Source organism: Nematolebias whitei, chromosome 5 (genome assembly GCF_014905685.2).
Source record: "Nematolebias whitei isolate Nwh7 chromosome 5, NemWhi1, whole genome shotgun sequence".
NCBI classification, from domain to species: domain Eukaryota; kingdom Metazoa; phylum Chordata; class Actinopteri; order Cyprinodontiformes; family Rivulidae; genus Nematolebias; species Nematolebias whitei.
The window spans coordinates 30,600,755-30,622,179 of NC_056502.1; the positions used below are offsets into that span (position 1 = coordinate 30,600,755).

The 21,425-nt window shown below is 40.0% G+C and overlaps 2 protein-coding genes across 2 annotated transcripts in view; both read left to right on the forward strand.

Moving 5' to 3' along the window:
• Nucleotides 1-8,360: 8,360 nt before the first annotated feature.
• Nucleotides 8,361-12,621, forward strand: LOC119410364 (kelch-like protein 38). Its single transcript, XM_037677275.1, has 4 exons — nt 8,361-9,617; nt 9,704-9,845; nt 9,926-10,031; nt 12,329-12,621. Exons 1-4 carry the CDS (start codon nt 8,404-8,406, stop codon nt 12,619-12,621), a joined length of 1,755 nt encoding a protein of 584 aa, XP_037533203.1. The 5' UTR covers nt 8,361-8,403.
• A 7,150-nt stretch (nt 12,622-19,771) lies between these two features.
• fbxo32 (F-box protein 32) overlaps nt 19,772-21,425 on the forward strand; it is a 6,322-nt gene continuing 4,668 nt past the window's right edge. Inside the window, exons 1-4 of the mRNA XM_037677099.1 lie at nt 19,772-20,037; nt 20,365-20,486; nt 20,878-20,927; nt 21,044-21,136. Coding sequence (XP_037533027.1) covers nt 19,925-20,037; nt 20,365-20,486; nt 20,878-20,927; nt 21,044-21,136 — 378 coding nt within the window. The 5' untranslated portion in view covers nt 19,772-19,924. The remainder of the gene's footprint in view (nt 20,038-20,364; nt 20,487-20,877; nt 20,928-21,043; nt 21,137-21,425) is intronic.

Genomic DNA, 21,425 nt, shown 5'->3' on the forward strand with positions numbered 1-21,425 from the left:
CTGCACAGCACCCACTAACCCACTGACTCTATCAGAGAAGACAGAAAAAGTTGTTGTTTTTTTCTTTCTAACCATGTGTTGGTTACGTCAGAAGAATTTTAAGCAGCTAACAGAAAGCCCCTTAAGACCTGATTTCTGCTCCAACATGTGCACATATATTTATACAACACTGCTCACCCTACGTTGCTCACTTCTCCCTGTCTCCCCCCTTTGTTGATTTACTGTATATGGAAGTCTCTCTGTCAGATCCACATGGATCTCACCTGAGAGCAATGTCCCCCAGCAGGCCCACTAAAAGAGGTGGTTCCCACAGTCTGTTCCAATTCCTTTTGATGGTCCAAGCAAACACGTGTCTTACATTTAAAGCTATAAATACACTTTTAAAACAAGCTCCAAGAGATTTTACAGGGAACAAATAGCTGCATTTCTTTTTTATTTAAAAAAAGAAGTTCTCCTCTGCCTCCAAACAGCGTATAGAGAGGTTTGTGTATTGAGCTACAGCGGACATGGAAGCTCAGGGGACAAAGTCAAGTTGGGTTTTTTCACTTGAAAGTTTGCTTAACGTTGCCCTGACACCTGGTGGATGCAAACAAGTGATCTGAGTCCAACATTTTTCACTCAGGTCATCTGGACACTTTCTTTTGTTTTTGCTGAAATGTTTCACCTTCCATCCGGAAGGCTTCATCAATCAAGGAAACACACAACACAAAACTGATTCTTCCCCCAAAAAGCTTACTCCAAAGTGGAACAAACCAGTTGTGTTGGTGCTAAGATGGTGTCTTTGGTACACCCCCTCCTCTGGAGCCTGATCTGAGTGATCAGAAAGAAGCATGGAAAGATCAGCTTCCATTAAAGGACTCCCGCTCTTTACTCAGCAGCTGTGAAACATTTTAATCTTAAATCTGTGGAGCCTGCTGTGCCAACATAATAGTCCTTCGGCAAAGGGTGTCTCTGGGGTGTCATGGTGCTGCTTGTTTATTTGCAGGTTTTGCTGCCACATCAGCCTTTTGTTTTTCTTTAATGAAGTCTTTACCTTTTCTTTTGAGCTCCTTGAGCTGTGTCCGCACTTCTGGCTCTAATATCTACAAATCGCAACGTCTTTAAATATTTTTTAATCTTTAAAATAATTCAACCTGAAAACATGAGAGCTACAAAAGCATACGACTATGGGGTGCCGTTTGTAAAATACACAGTCAAAAATTAACAGCAATATTTTGGTTTATTTAGCCTTTCATAAGAAAATAAAATGTTTATTGAAAAAAATGTTTATTTAGCTTTGACAATAAATATTTAGTTTGGAAAAAAGTTTACTTTTGAAAATAAATATTTAGCTTGGAAATTAAATATTTAAATTACACATAAATATTTTGTTTACTAATTAAATATTTAACTTGCAAGTTAAGCATTTAGTTTGTAAACTCAATATTTAGCTTGTAAATTAAATATTTAGCTGGGAATTATAACATGGTGTGAATAACATGGTGAAAATATGACTTTGCAAAAATAAACCCTATTTTTTTCTTATGAAAGGCTAAACAAACCAAAATACTGCTGTTAATTTTTGAGTGTGTAACTTTAGAAATGGCACCCCATACCTGCCTTTTATAAATCTGTATGATTTGGCTCAGTTTTAATTAATTAAACTTTTTTTTTTGGCTAGGCAAATTCCATTGAGATCACAGATCTCTTTGGCAAGATAGGCCTGGGCATCGCATGCATGTTTTTGTACTGGAGGAAATTGGAGTACCCAGAGAAACCCACGCAAACGCAATCCAAAAAAACCCCAGGTCCAAACCCAGGACCTTCTTGCTGTGAGGCAACAGTGCTAACCACTAATCCATCATGCTGTGCAAGTGTTAAGCATCTGTAAGGAATTCAACATTGTAAAGCTCAAGTAATGACCTGTCTTTCTATACAGGCAGTAACTCATTTCATGAAATGTGTTGAAGTTAGCCAGCTTTGGCTGATTCTGCTCTGGAAGTAAAGCTCTGGGAGTCTCGGTCTGCTTCATCAAGTGCAGAATCAGTGTCCAAACAGGGCAAGCTACCTAAACTGATATGACAGAGTGACAATCCAGTGCAGTCTGAAATTCACAACTGAGGCAAACTGAGGAGAGGGCCTGTGCTGCGAGGCGTGAGAAGGTGACGGTTATCATCTTATCAACAAGGATCAGTCTGCAGAATACCTCCTTCTTTAAGGAGGCTTCAATGTCTCAAGGTCAAAACATTTTTATTATTATTCGGCCATTAATTTGTTATTTTTTTGTCAATTTTTTTTGTTAGAATCTTCTGCAGCATTAAAAAAACACAATAAATGCATCATAACATTTAGTTTGATCAGGATTATTGAGCTGTGACGTTTGGTAACAGCACGTCATTTGGTGGGAATGAAATCTGCCAAAGCTACAAAAGAAATTTGCACATGCACAATAAATGGAATTGGGTGCACCCAGTGATGGCTGGGTATGGGCACCAGTAACCCCAAAAAGAAAAAGATATGGTCATAAAGTTCAAGAAAAATTAAACTGAGACAATAGACAACATAAAAACTTTTAGAGACTTGAAGCACTCACCTTTTCCACCATTATCCAAAGAACTTCATCAGTCCGAGGAGCCACAACAATCTCAGTCCCATCAAAACATCAAAGTTCATGCTCAATTATCCAGGTAAAAAAATCCAACAATGTTCAGTCAGGTCATCTGGACGTGTTTTTTATTTTATTTTATTTTTTTCATTTTTTCATTTAGCCTTTATTTATACAGGTAGTCTCATTGAGCCACGAGAACTCATTTTCAAGAGAGACCTGTTTAGGGAGCACATGGTGGGGGTTAAGGGCCTTGCTCATGGGCCCAGAGTGGGGCGAATGAGGGTGGGGGCAAGTTCTGTGGGTGTTTCACCTACCCCACCCACAATTTTTGATGTTGTCGGGGACGGGATGTGAACCCGCGATCTTCGGATCACAGGCCCACCTCTCTAACCTCTGCGCCACCACTCCACTTATTAATTTTTTTTTGTTGCAACATTTCCTCTTTCATCCAAAGGACTTCATCAGTCCAATGAGACACAACAAACACAGTCCCATAAGTAGTTTACTCACATTTGGCTACTTTGAGCCACTTTGGCTATGGTTGCCTCAGAGGAGTCGACAGGGGAGACGACAGACTCCAGAAATCATCTTATCACCATCAAACTGGTTAGCCCTATGTGAGTGGGCCACTTATGGGACTGAGTTTGTTGTGACTCCTCGGACTGATGAAGTCCTTTGGATGAAGGAAGAAACGTTGCAACAACAAAACAACCAAAAAAGAAACTGTCCAGAGGACCTGACTTAACTTTGTTGGATTTTTACCAGGATTATTGAGCATGAACTTTGATAATAATCCCTATAGTTTTTGTTTTTAAAGTCTTTAATGTCAGTCCAACTCACATGCCAGGGTGAAGCGATATTAGATAAACAAAAGCAAATCTGGATTTTTTTAAAAATTCAAATAGGCAAAAAAAAGACCAAGTCAAATGAAGTCAGACTGACCTTGTCATTCATGCTGTTTTTCAAGCTCCCCTTCCCCACACCCATACACAAGCATGCAAAGCACAAAACAAATGAGTCACATCTAATCTCGTGGGTATCGGCTCAATCAGACGATCTCTGGTGATGCGAGGATGCAGGGATGGGTGGCTAATATGTATCAAAGCCTTCATTTTTAATAAAACGTGTTGCCTATAGGCAAACATTAATGAGTCCTGTTTTCTTCGTGTGGTCAAGGTGAAGAATCAGAGACAGCAGATTTAAGGGTAAAGAATGCAATCACAGCACTTAGAGTGGGATAAAAACCACACAGCTTATTTATCTGGTCCAGCAAGTGAAGCTCTCATCCTCGACTGCAGATCTGGGAAACAAATTTAATGTGAATACAACACAAAGAGAACAGAATATTTAGTTTTTGTCCTCAGTTGTGAATACAAACTTAACACAAACCTGGTTGGGCAGAGACAACCAGAGCCCTATAAAGAGAGAGTTGCGACACTCCCATAGACTCCCATAGAAAGAATGGAATGCGGAAGTCACGTGGGTCATGAAGCGGCAAAGAGTTCCAAACAGCAGCGGGTTCGGCATTGAACGTAGTACATTCTCCGTGTTTTTCCGGTAAGTTGATGCAAATACGACACTTTTTCTCCATTGTGAAGCGTTATCTGACTGTTCTGTACCACAGTTTATCAACATTAATACTTCATGTCGCCAGTTTTAGTTAATGAAACGTGTTAAATTACTAGTTGTGTTTTAACTGCAGCTGCTCTGCAACATGACGGTTTAAACGGGTCTATTTCTAATTCAGCGTTTTAAAATATCTATTACTGATTAAATTTTGAAAGATGGTCTTTTTTAAATTTATGGTAATTCCAGTTACTGAACTCAACTAGAAAATATTTGGTCTTTTTTTCCTGAGAGATTCATTCAAGCTTTATTTCTACAGGTAAATCCCATTGAGCCTCGAGGACTCATTTACAAGAGAGACCTGATTTAACAAAGAATGATGACATGACAACAAGACTTACGTAATTTAGTTAAAGTTATAGATCATTTGTCAAAGACTGCAGCATAAATTGTGACATTATCATTAAAGAAAAACGTGATTGTGGAGATGAGTCAATGTTTTCATGTTTTCCAGGTAAACCAGAGGAGAATGACTTCATGAACTGAATGTTGCATTCAAAGTATCACAAAGGTACAAGATCTCATTTTCTGTCTTCTATTAATCAATAACAGCTTAATCAAGATGATTGAATAAAATTACTTTAACACCATAACCTTCACAAAGTTGGTATTTACTGCAGGACTGTTCATTTACATCAGTTTTATATTATTAGTTTAGTGTTTGGTAATCATGGGTCAAGTTGAGATGAGACTCTTTCAAGACAGAACAAGAAATAAGAATTATTACAAGAATATATCAGCATCAATAAACTGTAGGACAGTAACAAAAAAACTTATTAAACTATCACAGGTACATTGAGATGGAGCTGGAAGTTATTCTTCATGCCAGTTGTCTTCATCTGATCTTTTGTCAAAATATGTCAATTTATTTTCCATTAACATTTTTCTTCTCAGGACTGAGTTAATTTTCTTGTCTGTGAGTTTCTTCTGTCCTGCTTATGTATGTTTTTGTGTTCTAACTGTTCCCTCAGGTTGTTCATCTATGTTCCCTGACTGCCTGTTGATCCATCCTCCTGGTCCTGTTGATCCATCCTCCTGGTCCTGTTGATCCATCCTGGCCCTGTTGATCCTGGATCATCAGATCCTGACATGTCCCCGTCCTCTGAGGACACATTTTCATCTGTCCCTCATCTCACTCACCTCATTTCTGTTTCTTCCTCAGTCTCTGAAATTACAACGTCACCGTTAGAATGAAGATTATTGTTCAATAAAAATATGACATGTCTTATTTAACACTGTTCGTACCGAAGTTTAATTTAGAACAACATGTGTGATCACTGGTCAGATCACTGGTCAGTGGAAGTTCTGCTGTTCTTCTCATCTGGTTCTGGTCCATGAACAACTGGTTGAACCTCCTTCAGTCTCACACGTCTTCACTGTGTCTCTGTGAACTGTCCTCTCTCTAAATGTGTCTGTAGAGTGACATCAGTTTATTTTCTTGCATGTTTCTTTGACAGTTAAACATTTTGAGCCCTGATTGAAAATGTTTGTGCAGATTAAATTTACAGCTCTCACTTTGTGTTGTTGTGATGATGATGATGATGGTGCTCCTGCTGACTTCAGATGATGTCATTAATAAACAGTATAAATGTCAGTAAAAGTACTTTATTAAAGCTTGCTTTACATTTTACATATTATATAATAAATTGTTTGGAAATTTATTTTTGCACAGTTAACACTTATTTTGTCATCTGTTATGATTTTAACTAGAAACAGTTTCATTTAAATTAACATTTTAATCAAAGAATTACAATTTTACAATAGTTGTCAGGCTACAATCAACTCAGTTATCAGGTACTTGGTTGCCATAAAAAAACGACAAATACAACAATTATATTCAGTCTCTCTTGTAAATGAGTCCTCGTGGCTCAATGGGACGAACCTGTTTAAATAAAGGTTGAATTAATATCTTCTATCGAAATCAATAATTCATCCAGATGATCTGAGGTAAGCTGGAGCAGATCTGAACTGCTGCATGGAGGACAAGGTGGAGCATTATCCTGCAGAGAACATCAGAAACAGTTTTATAACAGGAGTTACTCTGATCTTTTTTTAACGTTATAAAACACTGACATGGCTATATTGATCACTGTATTGCATATACATTATTTTTCTAACAAATATGTGTTTGCAGTCTCGTTTCCTTCTAAAATTTAATGATAAATGTATCAGCTGCTTCTAAAAATGCTTTGATAAAATGCATAGTCTGTGAAATAATCAGTAATCAGTTCGTTACTGCTCAATAATTACTGAAAGACACAGGTAAAGTAAGAAAAGTCGATTTATGTGTTATGTTGCGCCAGCAGCCGCTCAAACTGACTGACAGCGATGAGCTGTTTGGAACTATGGGGAGCTGCATGAACCACGTGACTGCGTATCGGCGAGTTCAAAGAGTGTCGCAACTCTCTCTTTACAGGGCTCTGGAGACAACTAACCCCAGTGTGTTTTACCAACGTAGACTACTAGATGGCGCTGTTCAGTTGCTACTGTCTTTGTAGAAGTTACAGCAACAGTGACTTCTGCATTTAACACCACTAATATTAATTTATTAATATAACTTATTCTTGTTTGGCATCAGCTGAATGAACTGTTGCAGTCGTCTGTGCAGGAAGGTGTCGTGCTGCTCCTAAACTCTGGTTTATGGTCTGAACCAGTGATTCACCACCCACTGAATTCAATCCAAGTGGCCTTTTGTGTCTAATTCGTTGCGCGTACAAGAAAAAAACATGCCTCGTCCGTAAAACGCAATGCCTAAAATTGCCTTCTTTGTTTTGTCTTTACATGCCCACATTTGAGCAACATGCTTTGATTCTTCTCCAGCTGTGGGTAAACAATCATTTGGCCACCTTGCTTCCTGCAAAAGCTGCAGAGAATGAGCTCTCTCTCGTCACGAGGCGATACAAATGAGATGCAAATGAAACAACCGTCGGAAAGGCAAGCTCTTTTGTTGACGCACTGAGAAATGAGAATGAAAACTTGCGTAAAAGTAAAATCAGACATCACCCTCCTCTATCTTCCTCATCTTGCTGATGTGATCAAATCCCACTGAACGTGTTGTAACTTATTTGTAAGGTCACAGCCAGTCTATTTTAAATGCTCTCCGTCTCCTCACATGTTTGTTTATGTTGCTTTTGCAGCAACAAAATCCTGTTTTCATACCTCTGAGCTCCAGCAGAATGAGTGTCATCAAGTATCAGAGCTGGCATCAACTCGAGGTGTTGCATGTGTTTGTAGGAAATAAGGGAAGCGTAAGAGGAAGAGGGCAAGCGATTGACAGAAAGGTGATTGAGTCAGATTCTCGGAAAGCTCATGTGAGTCTGCAGCCACCGTGCCAAAGAGAGGAGCTCTATTTTTAGGGAAGGAATGTCCACGGGCCTCGTGGAAAGAGGCCGCAACAACAAACGGTGTGCATCGAGCTGCCTACAAAGAGACGAGCGCACACGCTCACACGGCATCAACACAAGGAGGAAAGGGAACAGAGTTCAGCAAAATGGCAGCGCTGTACATTTTCTGCTGAGAAGTTGAAACACGTGGGAACTAAAGCAATGTCAGGAAGAAGAGAATAAAAAAGGTAAGAGTTGTTTATGACCTGCTTTTAATAATGTCTGCAGAATCCAGATGATGTCAGAATTGAAGAATTGTATGTTTTTTCTACAATCTCACTTGTGCACATGCATACATGCATGAAATGAAACATCTTAATTCGCTCCACACAACAAAACACGACCACATGTTCTCCCATGAGGACGACAATGCAGAAGTTTCTACAGCCAGAACAATCAGACAAACACATACTTTACATAGGAATATATTTGATGTTCAATTAATTGTGTGTGTTAGATATTTGGGATGTTTATTTTTAATATTTCCACCAAAATTTAAATTTAATTTCCCTTTTTGGGCTGCATGAACAGGTTACAGTCAAATTTTACCTTTAAGATATGCTGAGAATGAAATTCATTGCATTGCACTGAGAGTTTTTACTTTTATATTTATTTAAAGCCATTTTTCTAGTATATTTGCATAAATAAAATGTGCAGCACTTAACTAACCTTATCCAGGGTTTGGTTGAATTAAATTAAATGCTGATAAAAGTACCGGTATCTTATTTCAAGCCCTACAAGCTCTACACGGTGAACATTCATGCCTCAAGACTAATTGCCTTTCAAACATCGCGGCCTGTTCTCAGGATGGATCCATGTGCAGCCGAGGTCCACCTCCACAAAGATGAAGATCATTCCTGCTCTCTGCTTCTGCAGCTCAACAGACTGAGACAGGAGAGCATCCTGACGGACGTGGTGCTGTGTTCAGGGACCACACAGATCCCCTGCCATCGTAACGTCTTGGTGTCCAGCAGCCCTTACTTCAGCGCCATGTTCTGCAACAACTTTGTGGAGAGCCAACAGACCAGGATTGATCTGAAGGGAGTCCCGTCAGGCATTCTGAGCATCATCATCAACTACGTTTACACTGGACTCGTTAGCATCAGCATGGACATTGTGCTCCCTCTGATGCAGGCAGCGTCCATGTTGCAGTATGGACGCCTGTTTGAGGCCTGCTCTAGGTTCCTTCAGGAACAACTGAATCCAAACAACTGCTTGAGCATGATAAGACTTTCTGACATAATGAACTGTAATAGTTTAAGAGACAAAGCTAAAGAGATGGCCATGGAGAGCTTCTCTGATGTTTCGGCCTCTGAGGATCTGCATGAGCTCACCCTACAGGAGCTGATGGGATACCTGGACGATGACGGTCTTTGTGCAGAGGAGGAGCAGGTCTTTGAGACGCTTGTTGCTTGGATACATCATGATCCCATGTCCAGGTGTGGGGCGATCAGCGACCTCTTCAGGAAGGTTCGCCTTCGTTACATCCACCCCACCTACCTCTTCCAGTTCATAGCAAATGATCCTCTAATCCAGTCATCCACCCTCTGCACCGAGCTCATCGAGTCTGTGAGGCGCCTCATGTTCTCTGTCGGCACCAAGATCAACGGAGACCCTTCAGTAGATTTTGTTTGGGATGCCCCGCGGCGCCACACCTACAATGAGATGTTGTTGGTAGTTGGAGGGAGGAAGAACAACGAGCTGACGTCAAGGGAAGCGTTAGCCTTTGATGAGAAAAGCCAGAAGTGGCAATGGCTCGCCAAGCTTCCAGTTCGTCTTTACAAAGCGTCCTACGTGGCCCTTCACAGCGTACTGTATGTTCTTGGAGGCTGGACCACAAATACAAAAGACAGTCAAGTCAGCAGGACTGTCTACACCTTGTCTCTCAAGACCAATCAGTGGCGGACCGCAGAGCCCATGCTTCAGCCTCACTTTGCCCACCACAGTGTCTCCTACCTGCACTTCATCTTCGTCTTGGGTGGCCTTGGGCCCGATAGACAACTAACAGACGGCGTGGAAAGGTAAGCAATTCAGTCAACTCCTTCTGTTGCTGAGAAAAGTAAGCTGCAAAACACCAACGAGCAATCTCTCAATGCTGTGATGGAAGGTACAACAGTATGTTCAACCAGTGGGAGTCGATGGCGCCGATGCCTGAGGCGGTTCTCCACCCTGCAGTCGCCACTACCAACCAGAGGATCTATGTGTTTGGAGGAGAGGATGCCATGCAGAACCCGGTCAGAGTCATACAGGTGAGACCACATGCATTCACATGCTTCTTTCCATTTTTACCTCATCATTCACTCAGTTTATTTTTCTTTACCTGTGGCAGGTTTACCACATCGGCAGGAACATGTGGTCTAAGATGGAGAACAGAACGGTGAAGAATGTCTCTGCTCCGGCTGTTGCTCTGGCAGAAAAAATCTACATTGTTGGAGGTACAGATGGTGTTAGAGCTGTAACAGGTTAAAATGACTGGCAAATGAAAATACAACAAGCAGAACATTGATATCCCCTGCTGCTGAGAGACTTGAATAGTGAATGTAGTTTTCAAAATGAGTGATTTTTTTTTTCACTTTAGTTGAACAGGAAATGCAAGAAAACCTTAATGTTTATGGTGCAAGATATTCACATGGGTAGGAGTTACACTGTGTAGTAAAGAAATAGTATGAAATATATATATATATATATATATATATATATATTTTATTTTTTTTATTTTATTTTTTTTTTGTCCGAGGCAGGACAGAGTGGTGGACCCTGGAGAACAACTTTATCCACCAGCAGGAGCGATGGTGGAGCCAGGCAGTGGCCAGTGGTGGCCTTGGCTACCATAGATTACCCAAGACCACCATTGGCCACTGCCTGGCTTCAAAAATTCAAATATCAGAGTCAGAGTCAGAGTTGCTTTATTGTCATTCGCACCACATGTGGTACATGTGGTGGAACGAAATTATGTACACAGGGTCCCAGTTACATCCAACAATAAAATGTAAAAGACAAACAATGAGATATGATATGAAACTAAGATATGAACTAAGAAAAACATAAACTAAAAATACACTAAGCACTAATAGCATAAACACATTATGTCGAACATCAGCATGAACATGAACATGAGTCTGTGTGAACAGAGGAGCACGCATAAACACATCAACATGAAACAGATCATTAGTAACATGATGTGATTCTTCACAGTGATTATTCTGGTTAGAGATTCATGAGTCTAACAGCCTCAGGGTAGAAGCTGTTGCTCAGTCTAGTGGTTCGACACTTAATGCTCCTCAACCTCCTTCCTGAGGGGAGCGGGGCAAAAAGCGTGTGTGCTGGGTGAGTGGGGTCCTTCATGATGCAGGTGGCCCTCTTCCTGCATCTGGAGGTGTAGATGTCTGTGATGGTGGGGAGACTGACTCCAACAGTTTTCTGTGCAGCCTTCACCACTCTCTGCAAAGCTTTTCTTTCTGCAAAATATCAAACCATATATAAAAATTAGAAAGTATTGTTTCCTCAAATGATAGAGGTGGTCAGTTTACATAACTATGACAGCGGCCAACTTGGATTTTGATGTATCAACCCAATTTTTGAATGGAAACTTTCTTAGATGTAGCCGCACACCAACATGGAAGTGAGTACCTCAGTTATTTTTCAAGTTATATTCACAACATGCACGGACGAACAAAGTGTATTTCCCGTTCCACTTCTTTGCTTCACGACTGGGGACAAGAACAAAAATCACACCAGTGCTTCAGAAAATACAACAGCAGAGAACGAGATGTGTTTCAGAAAACATAACATGTCAGACAACACATAGACACAACAAAGAGAAGAGACAAAAAAGAATGAGGATGTTCTTCTGAACATTTATTTAACAAAAATAAAGTCATTTTGGCAAACAATGTAACAGAAATCAAATAAAAAAGCCAAAGTTCTGTGAAATTAGAGGAGGTAAAACAAAACAAAATGTAAAACCTTTTGTTTTATTTGCAAAACAACAACAACAACAAAATTACCATAAATTTAATGTACATGCTTTCACTGTTGAATTCACAATTTTTGGGACATTTTGAAATGAGCTTTTTAGGAATATTTATGAGCAACTACGGTAATATATCACCTTTTATTGATTGTTCTTCAAAGAACCTAAATTTTTTCCCTCATTGTTTCAATGTTGTTTCCATTTTGAAAGAATTCTTAAATCTTTATGACAATTTATGCAAACGCTATTTCATAACATTTTACATTATTTTAAGTTTTGCACTGCACATTTTTTTAAGGCAGAGGTTCTAAAACTGGGGTCTGAAGAGATCCCAGGGGATCTGTTGCTTGGGGAGGTCTGCAAAATAAATTACAGTATAACCAATAATGTCATATCATTTAAATATGTGCATCAATACATAATCAATACATATGGGAAGCAATGTGCCTTGCTTTCTTTCCTGTAAGGGGTCCACAGATCCAGAAAGTTTGAGAACCCTTTGCTTAGGGTTATTTTCAAGAGTAAATAGCAGTAGCAGTTAGCTGTAGCACTTCCAGGACAGCCTGGGAGCACTTCCTGCAGGATTATTCTAATTATAGTAGATAATGATGTAAGATTTATAATAAAGTATTTACATAAAGTGCAGCAGCTCCTGACTCCTGCTAAATTATTAATACATTTATGAATTTTAGCTCATGCTTTTGGTAAATCTGAGCCCCAGGTGCCGCCTCTGTCTTATGAATGTGTCCGCTGTCGCAGGATACACCCGCAGAATGATGGCGTACGACACCAAGGCCAACAGGTTCATCAAGTGTGCCAACCTGAAGGAGAGGCGGATGCACCATTCTGCCACCGTGCTCAACCACAGAGTCTACGTCACAGGCGGGCGCTGCCTCAACGGACACGACGCCATTCAAGACTTGGACACTTTTGAGTGCTACGACCCAAAGACGGACACTTGGACGTGTAAAGGAAGTCTGCCGTGTCAGTTATTTGACCACGGCTTCCTGACTCTGACGTGCGTGTCGCACAATCTTAAAAATATTGTATGATGTATGTTTTCAAACTAGGGGTTTGTGTATTAAAGGTTTTATTTATTTTTTTCAGTAAAAATTAACAAGTTACAAAAAAAACAACATTAGTCAAACATTTATGTTTTTAATGACATTTCCAGATACAATACCCAAACACAGAAAAACGCATGATGAAGCTATTATGATATGATTGTTCATATTTTACTACTAGTTTGCAGAAATCTTCACGTCTTTATATTTTCTTTCCAATGAGGCAGATTTTTCATGCATTATTTTAAAATGCTCTTGATCAAGAGTTTTTCACGTTTAAATTTTTGACTTTGTTTGGACTCGACCCATTTCTGTATCCGATTGTGGCAACTTATTGAGCCTAAAATGTGTGGAAAGTGGAGGACAAAACAGATTGTCAGACAACAGTACATACAGCAGATGAACAATATCTGAGGGTCGTGACTTTAATGAGACAGGAAATAATCTAACAAAGACCTGACAGGACACTTGACAGACATTACCTCAGCTGATCCTGATGTGTGACAAAGTTTCAGCTCCGAGCTCTTTGTTGGTTCCTAAATACTATTTCATATGTTAAACTGAGTTAAATTACTTGAACTTTTCGTAGATTCAGTTAAAAAAATCAGACCTATATGTATCGTTGTGACACCCTGCTGCTAACAATGACAAAGTTAGCTCATTTCTGTTTGTTCTTTTATTTGTCGACACAAAAACAAGTTCATATGTTGGGTTTACGTTTTATTTTTGAATAATCCATAAGTCTGGATTAAAGTGTCTGTACTGTATATCATACAAATACAAAATGTGGAAGAAAAATCCTATTTTCAAAATTTGACATAATATACATGATTTTATTCATTTTGTCACAGGTCATATTTTTTGTTAATTTGGCACAGCAAAAGTGAAACAGGAAGTGACATCAAAGGGGAACTCTTATAAAGGAGAACTTCCTGGTCTTTGTTCATATGAGCTCTGGCTCTTCTTCATCCCTGATAATGACTCAAAATAATCAGAAGAAACATCATACTGTCTGTGGTAGTCATTGTAGCAATGCTCTGCTCACATGCAGATGTTCCACTTTTACATTACCTCCTGTAGCTAACATCACTTCCTGTTGCTGACATCACTTCCTGTTGCTGCACATTAAACTATCTTAACTGTTCATCTCAGCTGCATTAATCTTCTTTTTTTTTTTTTTTGCAAAGCCTTATTAATGTTATCTTTCCAAATATGCATTTGCATATATCACAAACATTTGATGTTGCAGGCAACAAACAAACAAACATTCCTCATTGATCTGATCGTTTGGTATTAAAAAGCAGCTGAAGTTCAAAAGCACAACTTAAAATCACTTGTAAAGATTATAAGAATATCTAGTTTATTGAAAGCAAAATAAAGTATTGAATCTTTTTAGTATCTTGTTTAATTAACCTAACAAAGTTCAGTCAGGTCATCTGGACGGTTTCTTTTTTTGTTGAGATGTTTCGTCCTTCATCCAAAGGACTTCATCAGTACGAGGAGCCACAACAAACTCAGTCCCACAAGCAGAACACTCACATAGTGGACCAACCAGTTTGCTGGTCGACTCCTCTGAGGCAGCCATAACCAAATTGGTTCAAAACATCAAAGTTCATGCTGATTGTTGTTCATGCAGGTTTTTTTCTTCAACAAAAAATAAATAAATTAATAAAAAAACGTCCAGATGACCTGACTGAACTTTGTTGAATTTTTTTTTTTTTAAACCTGGATTATTGAGCATGAACTTTGTTTATTTCAGTTTTATACATCTATAAAGTTGTTTCTAATTGTAATAATTTATATTTTTCTTATGTAAAATATAACCTTTCACTTCATTCTTGTGACCTCTCTTCATTTCTCATCAGCTGACAGTGAATCTCAGCACAAGATGTTTCGTCCTCAACCCTTTGATCCTCACTGACATCCTGTTCATACATGACCGTCTGCATGTCTGGGCTTGTTCCTGACCCCCGCCCCCCCACCACACACACACACACACACACACACACACACACACACACACACACACACACACACACACACACACCCACACACACACACACACACACACACACACACACACACACACACACACACACACACACACACACACACACACACACACACACACACACAAAGACAAAGACGTTTTTCTTTAAAATGATTTCAGAACAGCTGCTCATGTAATCGTATTTACTGATGACTTCCAGAACACAAGTCAGCCCCTCGTAAAGACATAAACATCATGTACCACAGAAATCCACAAGCATCATCATGAAATGGAAGGTCTTTGGGTCAAAGGTTTCAGTCTCCTTCCATCAAAGTGTTTGTGTGTGTGTGTGTGTGTGTGTGTGTGTGTGGGGGGGGGGGGGGTACAGGTGATCTGAGGTTATTTTGAGTAACAAACAAGAGGGTGAGAGTTACACCTCGTGAGGTCTGTTCCGCCTGAGCTGACAGATGCGAGACAGATAAACTGTGAGGCGTATTTCACAACAGAGAATCTGAGCGAGTGATGAAACTCATCCCGCGAGGAGCAGCAACAGGTGGAGGGTTGTAGCACTGTGTGCTGAAGTGTGTATGGGTTTAGGGCTGACCAGCTGTTGTGCTCTGTCAATTTATTGCAACTTAAACAGAAGAAGAGAGAATTAAGAGGGAGAAATCTAACTCCACATTTGAAACTGTCTCTACATTGAACTGTATACATATCTAATGATCCTGGCAGACTTCAGCTCAGTGATGCTGTTCATGTATAAAATAAATAAATCTTGCATCAGCATCACCAGACACAGTGGCAGAACCAGGGGGTGGCTAATGGTGGCCTCGGCCACAATAAATTATTCTTCGACCACTCCAAGGGCAACCCCAATCATTTGAGGAAACTATACTTTGAAGCAGAATAAAACATAAAATCATAGTTTCCTCAAATAATTGGGGTGGCTGGTTTACACTCATGTATATATGGTGGTGGCCATCTTGGATTTTGACATCAATGACATTTTTGATAGCAACCTTGGTTAGATTTCTAGATGCAGCCACACACCAAAATGAAAGTTGGCATGTTGCTCATTTGTCAAGTTATCCAACTCACAAGGTTAACATGTATACATATATGGCAACAGCCATCTTGGATTTTGACCTCACAGCCTGGACTTAACGGACGGAGGGTATTTCCAAATTCTCCCTTTTTGCTCTGCACGAGGGACAAACAAACAAAAAGTTGCGCTAAAGAATGACTGGTCAGGAAACCCCCCCTCAAACTGGTTGATCCACTATGCTAGGTGCTATTTATAAGGCCGAGTTTAGTGCAGTTCCTCAGACTGACAATTTTGGATAAAAGACAAAACATGGTGGCACAAAAACTCAACAGTGCCTTCTACTTCCAAGATACTCTAAAAGTTATGTCAGGTCATCTGGACAGTTTCTTTTTTTTGTGCTGAAATGTTTCGCCTTCGGTCGAAAGGCGAAACGTTTTAGCACAAAAAAAGAAACTGTCCAGATGACCTGACTGAAAAATGTTGGATTGTATACCTGGATTATTGAGCACGGACTTTGTTGTCTAAAAGTTATGATTTAAATTTTCCTCTTGAGCTGTAAATAATACATTTAACTACTGCTCGCTCTGTTTCAAACCTCATCACGTCAGATCAAATACAGTTTCATACTCTGAATACATTAAATAGAAACTAAACTGGGTCTTGGGCCATTTGCTGGAACTTTCTGTCATTCTGGCGTTCATGCCACTTCAAGAATAGAATTTAACAAAATTACAGAGACTAACAACACCACATTCATTACACTTCATCAACAAAGTTCACTCAGGAAAACACTTTTAGGTTTGAAATTTTCACACATATTACCGTTTATATAGTTACCCACAACGGGAACTACTTCAGCACGACATCATCGGTGGTTTCAGTTGTAAACGATGATCGGTTCCTCTCCTGCAGTTTGAGCTGTCGTCTCTTTTTACATTTATTTTACATTTATTTAAACATTCATACTTTAAAAACTCGAGCATTTAAACAATAAATCTGAATCTCTGAATCTCTCTAAACAAGCCTTAGAAATAAAAGACAGAGCATTTCATGAGGGTATTCATGTCGACTGCTGCCTTTCGTAACGTAGTTTTAAAATGACATCATCTTTTCAAGAGAAAGGCCGGAGTTGTGGCTGTTTTGGTTCAACTTTTAAGAAAACAATAAACATCTTAAATGATGTTAGTGCTCTGCGGTTCTGTTGTGAATGACTCTCACCTACTACCACATCAACTTTTAGCTTAACATCTATAAATTTGACATTATTATACCATTTCTTTATAACTAAGGTCAATTAACTGGTGATCATCATCTTGTACTATGTTTTAATGACCACACAGTAGTTTTTGAGATATTTACTTACAGTCAGGCAATATTGAATCAAACAATCAGTGTCAATGTTTAGGCAAAGATGGTGTGAAATGTGTCACACATTAAGGGTGTAATGTTCAGCTTCTACCAGATATTAGTACAATATTTGTAAATTTGGCTGAATTATAACAACTCGTGCATTTTCTAAGGCCAGCTTGCTGTGTTAGCTATTTTGTTTTAGGTTAGCTCCAGATGTGCATCCAAAGATTACTTTCTGAGAGTTTCACTAAAATATTTCCACTGGCTTGTGAGCTATTTTAACAAACTAAATCAGGGACAATCACTTTCCCCATTGTCTTCAACAGTGGGTGATAATTATACCTGCAGAAATGTCAATGCAAACACAACATTGATAAATCTCAGGCTGAACTAAAACTGCACAGATGAAACAGCTAGTTTTACTATTAATCCAGCTGTTTTTGAGACGTTACAAACAGAAAACACAACGAATTGTCTGCACTAAGTCGTCTGTGGTGAGTTGTAACCATGAGTGACGAGTGTGCAGCACAAAAACCACATCGTCCACATGTGCACGACGGCTGCCCCCAGCAGAGCAGGCACATGGCGACACATGAAGGTGAGCCTAATCTGGCCCGCTGCTTCCTGGAAGAGCAGCTCGGCTCATGTGCATGTGCACACTGTGACATGTTTGTCTGATTGTGTTGCATGAATTATGAGGACCTGGAAAATGTCCTCTTACTGTTTCTTGCTGGTTGATTTCATCAACTAATGTTTGCTACAAAGTACTTAGAAAGCAGCTGCAGTGTGTGTGTGTGTGTGTGTGTGTGTGTGTAAGTGTGAGAGAGAGCTCTTCTTTACTGATGACAAGAAATTTAAAACTCAAGCTTTGTTAAAGTTATCTTCCTTCTAAACACCCTGTTTGTTGCCATGAGGTTAGAAACCAGAAGAAACACTCATCAGATCAATAAAACCTTCAAACAAAGCCTCTAAAATAAGTTTGAATGTGTTTAATCCAGCTGATAAGATCTGATCCAGTGAGCTGGAAGAGACTAAATCAACTTTCAGTGGGTGTTTCCACTGATTTTGTCAAATCAAGCCATTGTCAATTGATTTGACAAAATCAGTTGATTTTGTCAAATAAAATTTGGGGTGGGGGTGGGGATTAAAATACAGTGGTACTTCATGTAAATCACTGTGTGAATGTGTATTCAGAGAAACCAAAAGACTCCGAAACACTGAATGATTTTCTCTCTTTAGATTTACAGACAGAAGGCAGATACTGACCACATTTAAGAAAAACTTAACAAAAAAAAAAAAATACAAAGACAACAACAACAACATACAAATGATGATTTATTGCCTGCTGACAAAAAAAACAAAACAAAAGGTGTGTGATTACACTTTTGCCTGTGTTCATGTGCTTGTTTGTTGTGTTAGCAAAATATGTCATCAACAACTGGATGTGCATCTACAACAGATTATCCTTTGGAGTTAACCCAAATCCCAATGGCCGCCATGGCTGATCACTCTTAACAAACTCAAAAAGGGCTACGACGCTGTCAGTTTTACAGCTACTGAGCTAAAATCTGGTGTGGTAGTAGCTGAGAGTGATCCACAACACGTACTGAACTGATTGTGTTAGAGCTTGGTTTAAATCTATTGGAGCCAGATCTGTCTGTTAGCAAAATATCTCATGAACCCTGACAGAGTTTACTAGAACTGCCAGAAAGTGATCACTGGATGAACATCTACACCTGATTATCTCTTAAAGTTGATGCAATTCAAGATGGTTGCCTCAGCCAACTGCTCTTAGAAATAACAATTATAATTTTTCAGGTACTGTAAAGCCAGGCCTGTGGTTTAACTAGTCTTTTTAAAAAAGCTGCTTCTTTTCAAACTCAAAACATCAGCAGTCAGGCTTGATCTAAGTAAGATCTCTATGTTCAACCTATGGCTCTGGGGCCACATGCAGCCCTTTGGTCCCTCTGCAGCGGTCCTGTGAAGCTTGATCAAGACTAACAGGAAACTTAATTTTATTGGTTTTTATACCCATAAAAAATAGTTTTAGCAGTTTTACTGCAAATTTTATGCAAATATATGACATATATTACTAATAAAAGGAGTGAAACACATTGATTAAATTTCAGCATTCAGCCTTAAAGTGATTTTTTGGGATACCTTTAGGACAGGTTGCTTAGAACAATTATAGTGAGTCAATTTGATAACAGTAAGAATTAGGGGAAAAAAAACTATTAGACTCAATGTATTTGTTTTTAATTTAAAGGATTAAATTACATAGCCGACAAACTCGCCAAATGTTTATACTCGCTTTAATTTTATGCTTTATTACTGGGACACTTGAATATTTTTCCACGGAGGACTAACATCAGCCTGCAGAGTTCAGTGTTTTGATTTTTATTACAATGGATACAAACTATTCTTTTTCCTCATATTTTTTTCTTTTGTAGTAAAATGTAAAAATACCAATAAATGTTAAAACTTCTTATATACTTGTTGTTTTGTGATGTCACCCATTGGCCGGAACTGCCCCTGAAACAGACTCGAAGTGGCCCACGGACCAGCAGTTGATAAACATGTTCCGTCCAGTCCAAGTCTGTTGAGTAACCTCCTTCTAATAAAAGATTAAATAAGTTCAGACGGTGTCTTCTCTCTCCAGCGTTCCATGACACCGATGTCTTCTCTCTGAAGTTGGTAAACAAAGACACGTGCTTCCGAGAAGTTTCCAAAGTGGGCGGAGCCTGAGCACTTCCGGGTTCAGACTCGGAGGATAAATGAGGGAGTCGCGCGCAGAAACACTGAAAACAACAGAAGCGCTTTGAGTCGGGGGAGGTGATTTAAACTGCAGCTTTCAAGTCTTTTTAATTTTATTTTATTTTAACTTAGCTCACAGGCAGCGGGTCGGGATGCCGTTCCTCGGGCAGGACTGGAGGTCACCGGGTCAGAACTGGGTCAAAACCGAAGACGGGTGGAAAAAGACAGCAGCAGAGGACAGGAACAACAATGTGTCTGTGGACAGGTTGGTGGGCTAAAAGCAGCTGCGCACTTTGACAGTTGCGCAACACGCGCAGTTATTTTTTAACTGGAGGATGGAGAGAGGAGTCCTCACAAGATGATAAAGAAAGGAGAGCGATCCTGCAGTGTTTTCATGGTTGCGAAGTTCTCCCAGCAGGCTAATCACTGGGCTAATAATAACCCAACAAAGCTCTGAGCCTGGACACTGTCCAGACTTCACTGAAACAAACCTGTCTGTCGTGATCTGAGGGTTAGACAGGCAGAAGGAGCGTCTGTCTCCTTGAGGCAGTTCAAATAAAAAAGTGCCTCTTGTTTTTGTCTGTTTTTCCAGTTTCTGCAAAGTGAAGGAGCCGGAGTGCTTCAACAAGGAGAACCTGCTGCTCTCCTTCAGCTACGACATGGCTGCCAAGAAGAGGAAGAAAGACCTCCAGAACCAAAACACCAAGATCCCCTGTGAGTCCTTCACTGTCAAACTGAAGGCCCGCGGGCCAAATCTGGCCCACGTTAACGCTGCATGTGGCCCCACAAGATGACGTTTAAATCTTGTTCTAGCTTCTCAGCTTGCTTCAAGAAAAGCTAAATACTTAATTCGGTGACAGCTGGCTAACTTTGAAGACAGAAAAAAGGGTTGGCTTTGTCAGCCATCTTTGATTTTGAACCAAGTTTTTACTTTTGGCCCCCTTTCGTCACAGAGTTTGACCCCCCCCTGTAGCGTTTTGTACAATAATAAACAAATTCGACATCAGAGTCTCGGCCTGCGAGGATGTTTTCGTAACTTTGATGACTCGTCTGCGGCCCCAGCAGCCGTGCATCTTGCTGATGGAAACGCTCTGTTTTCTCTCAGATTTCCACATGGAGAAGTGGATTTACGTCCATAAAGGAAGCACCAAGGAGGTAACAAACCTGCTCATTTACTTTCATGGCAACATTTTTTCCCCTCCCCCCTGAATTTAAACGCCTTCAGACAAAGGATTTTCAATCTTAACCCTCGGCTGATTGAATTCTCCCAGCGTCACGGATACTGCACGCTCGGCGAGGCCTTCAACCGCCTGGACTTCTGCAGCGCCATCAAGGACTCGAGGAGGTTTAATTACGTCGTCAGGGTGAGTTTGTGTTTGTCCTGTGTGTGCGGGAGAGAGGGGCTTAAAGTCAGGAGGGTGTGCATGTTCTTATCAGCCCCCTCCAGACAGGACCGCTCACTGATGAGAGCGTGTGTTTGTGGTGCCTGACACCCCTGAACCACTTCTTTATTAAATCACTTCCTTTTTGCTCGCAGGCTGATTTATCATCAGCAGATTAGTTGAATTCAGTCCCGTCTCTGTCAAAATGTCAGTAAATTTTACTTCCCCCCCCCCCCCCCCCCCACACATGTGTCCACATGTGAGCTGAAGG

Coding starts and splice junctions, on each gene's coding strand:
- LOC119410364 (XM_037677275.1), top strand. CDS start 8,404: ATGGATCCATGTGCAGCCGAGGTCCACCTCCACAAAGATGAAGATCAT. Junction 9,846..9,925: donor ACCCGGTCAGAGTCATACAG/GTGAGACCACAT, acceptor TACCTGTGGCAG/GTTTACCACATCGGCAGGAA. Junction 10,032..12,328: donor AAAAATCTACATTGTTGGAG/GTACAGATGGTG, acceptor CCGCTGTCGCAG/GATACACCCGCAGAATGATG.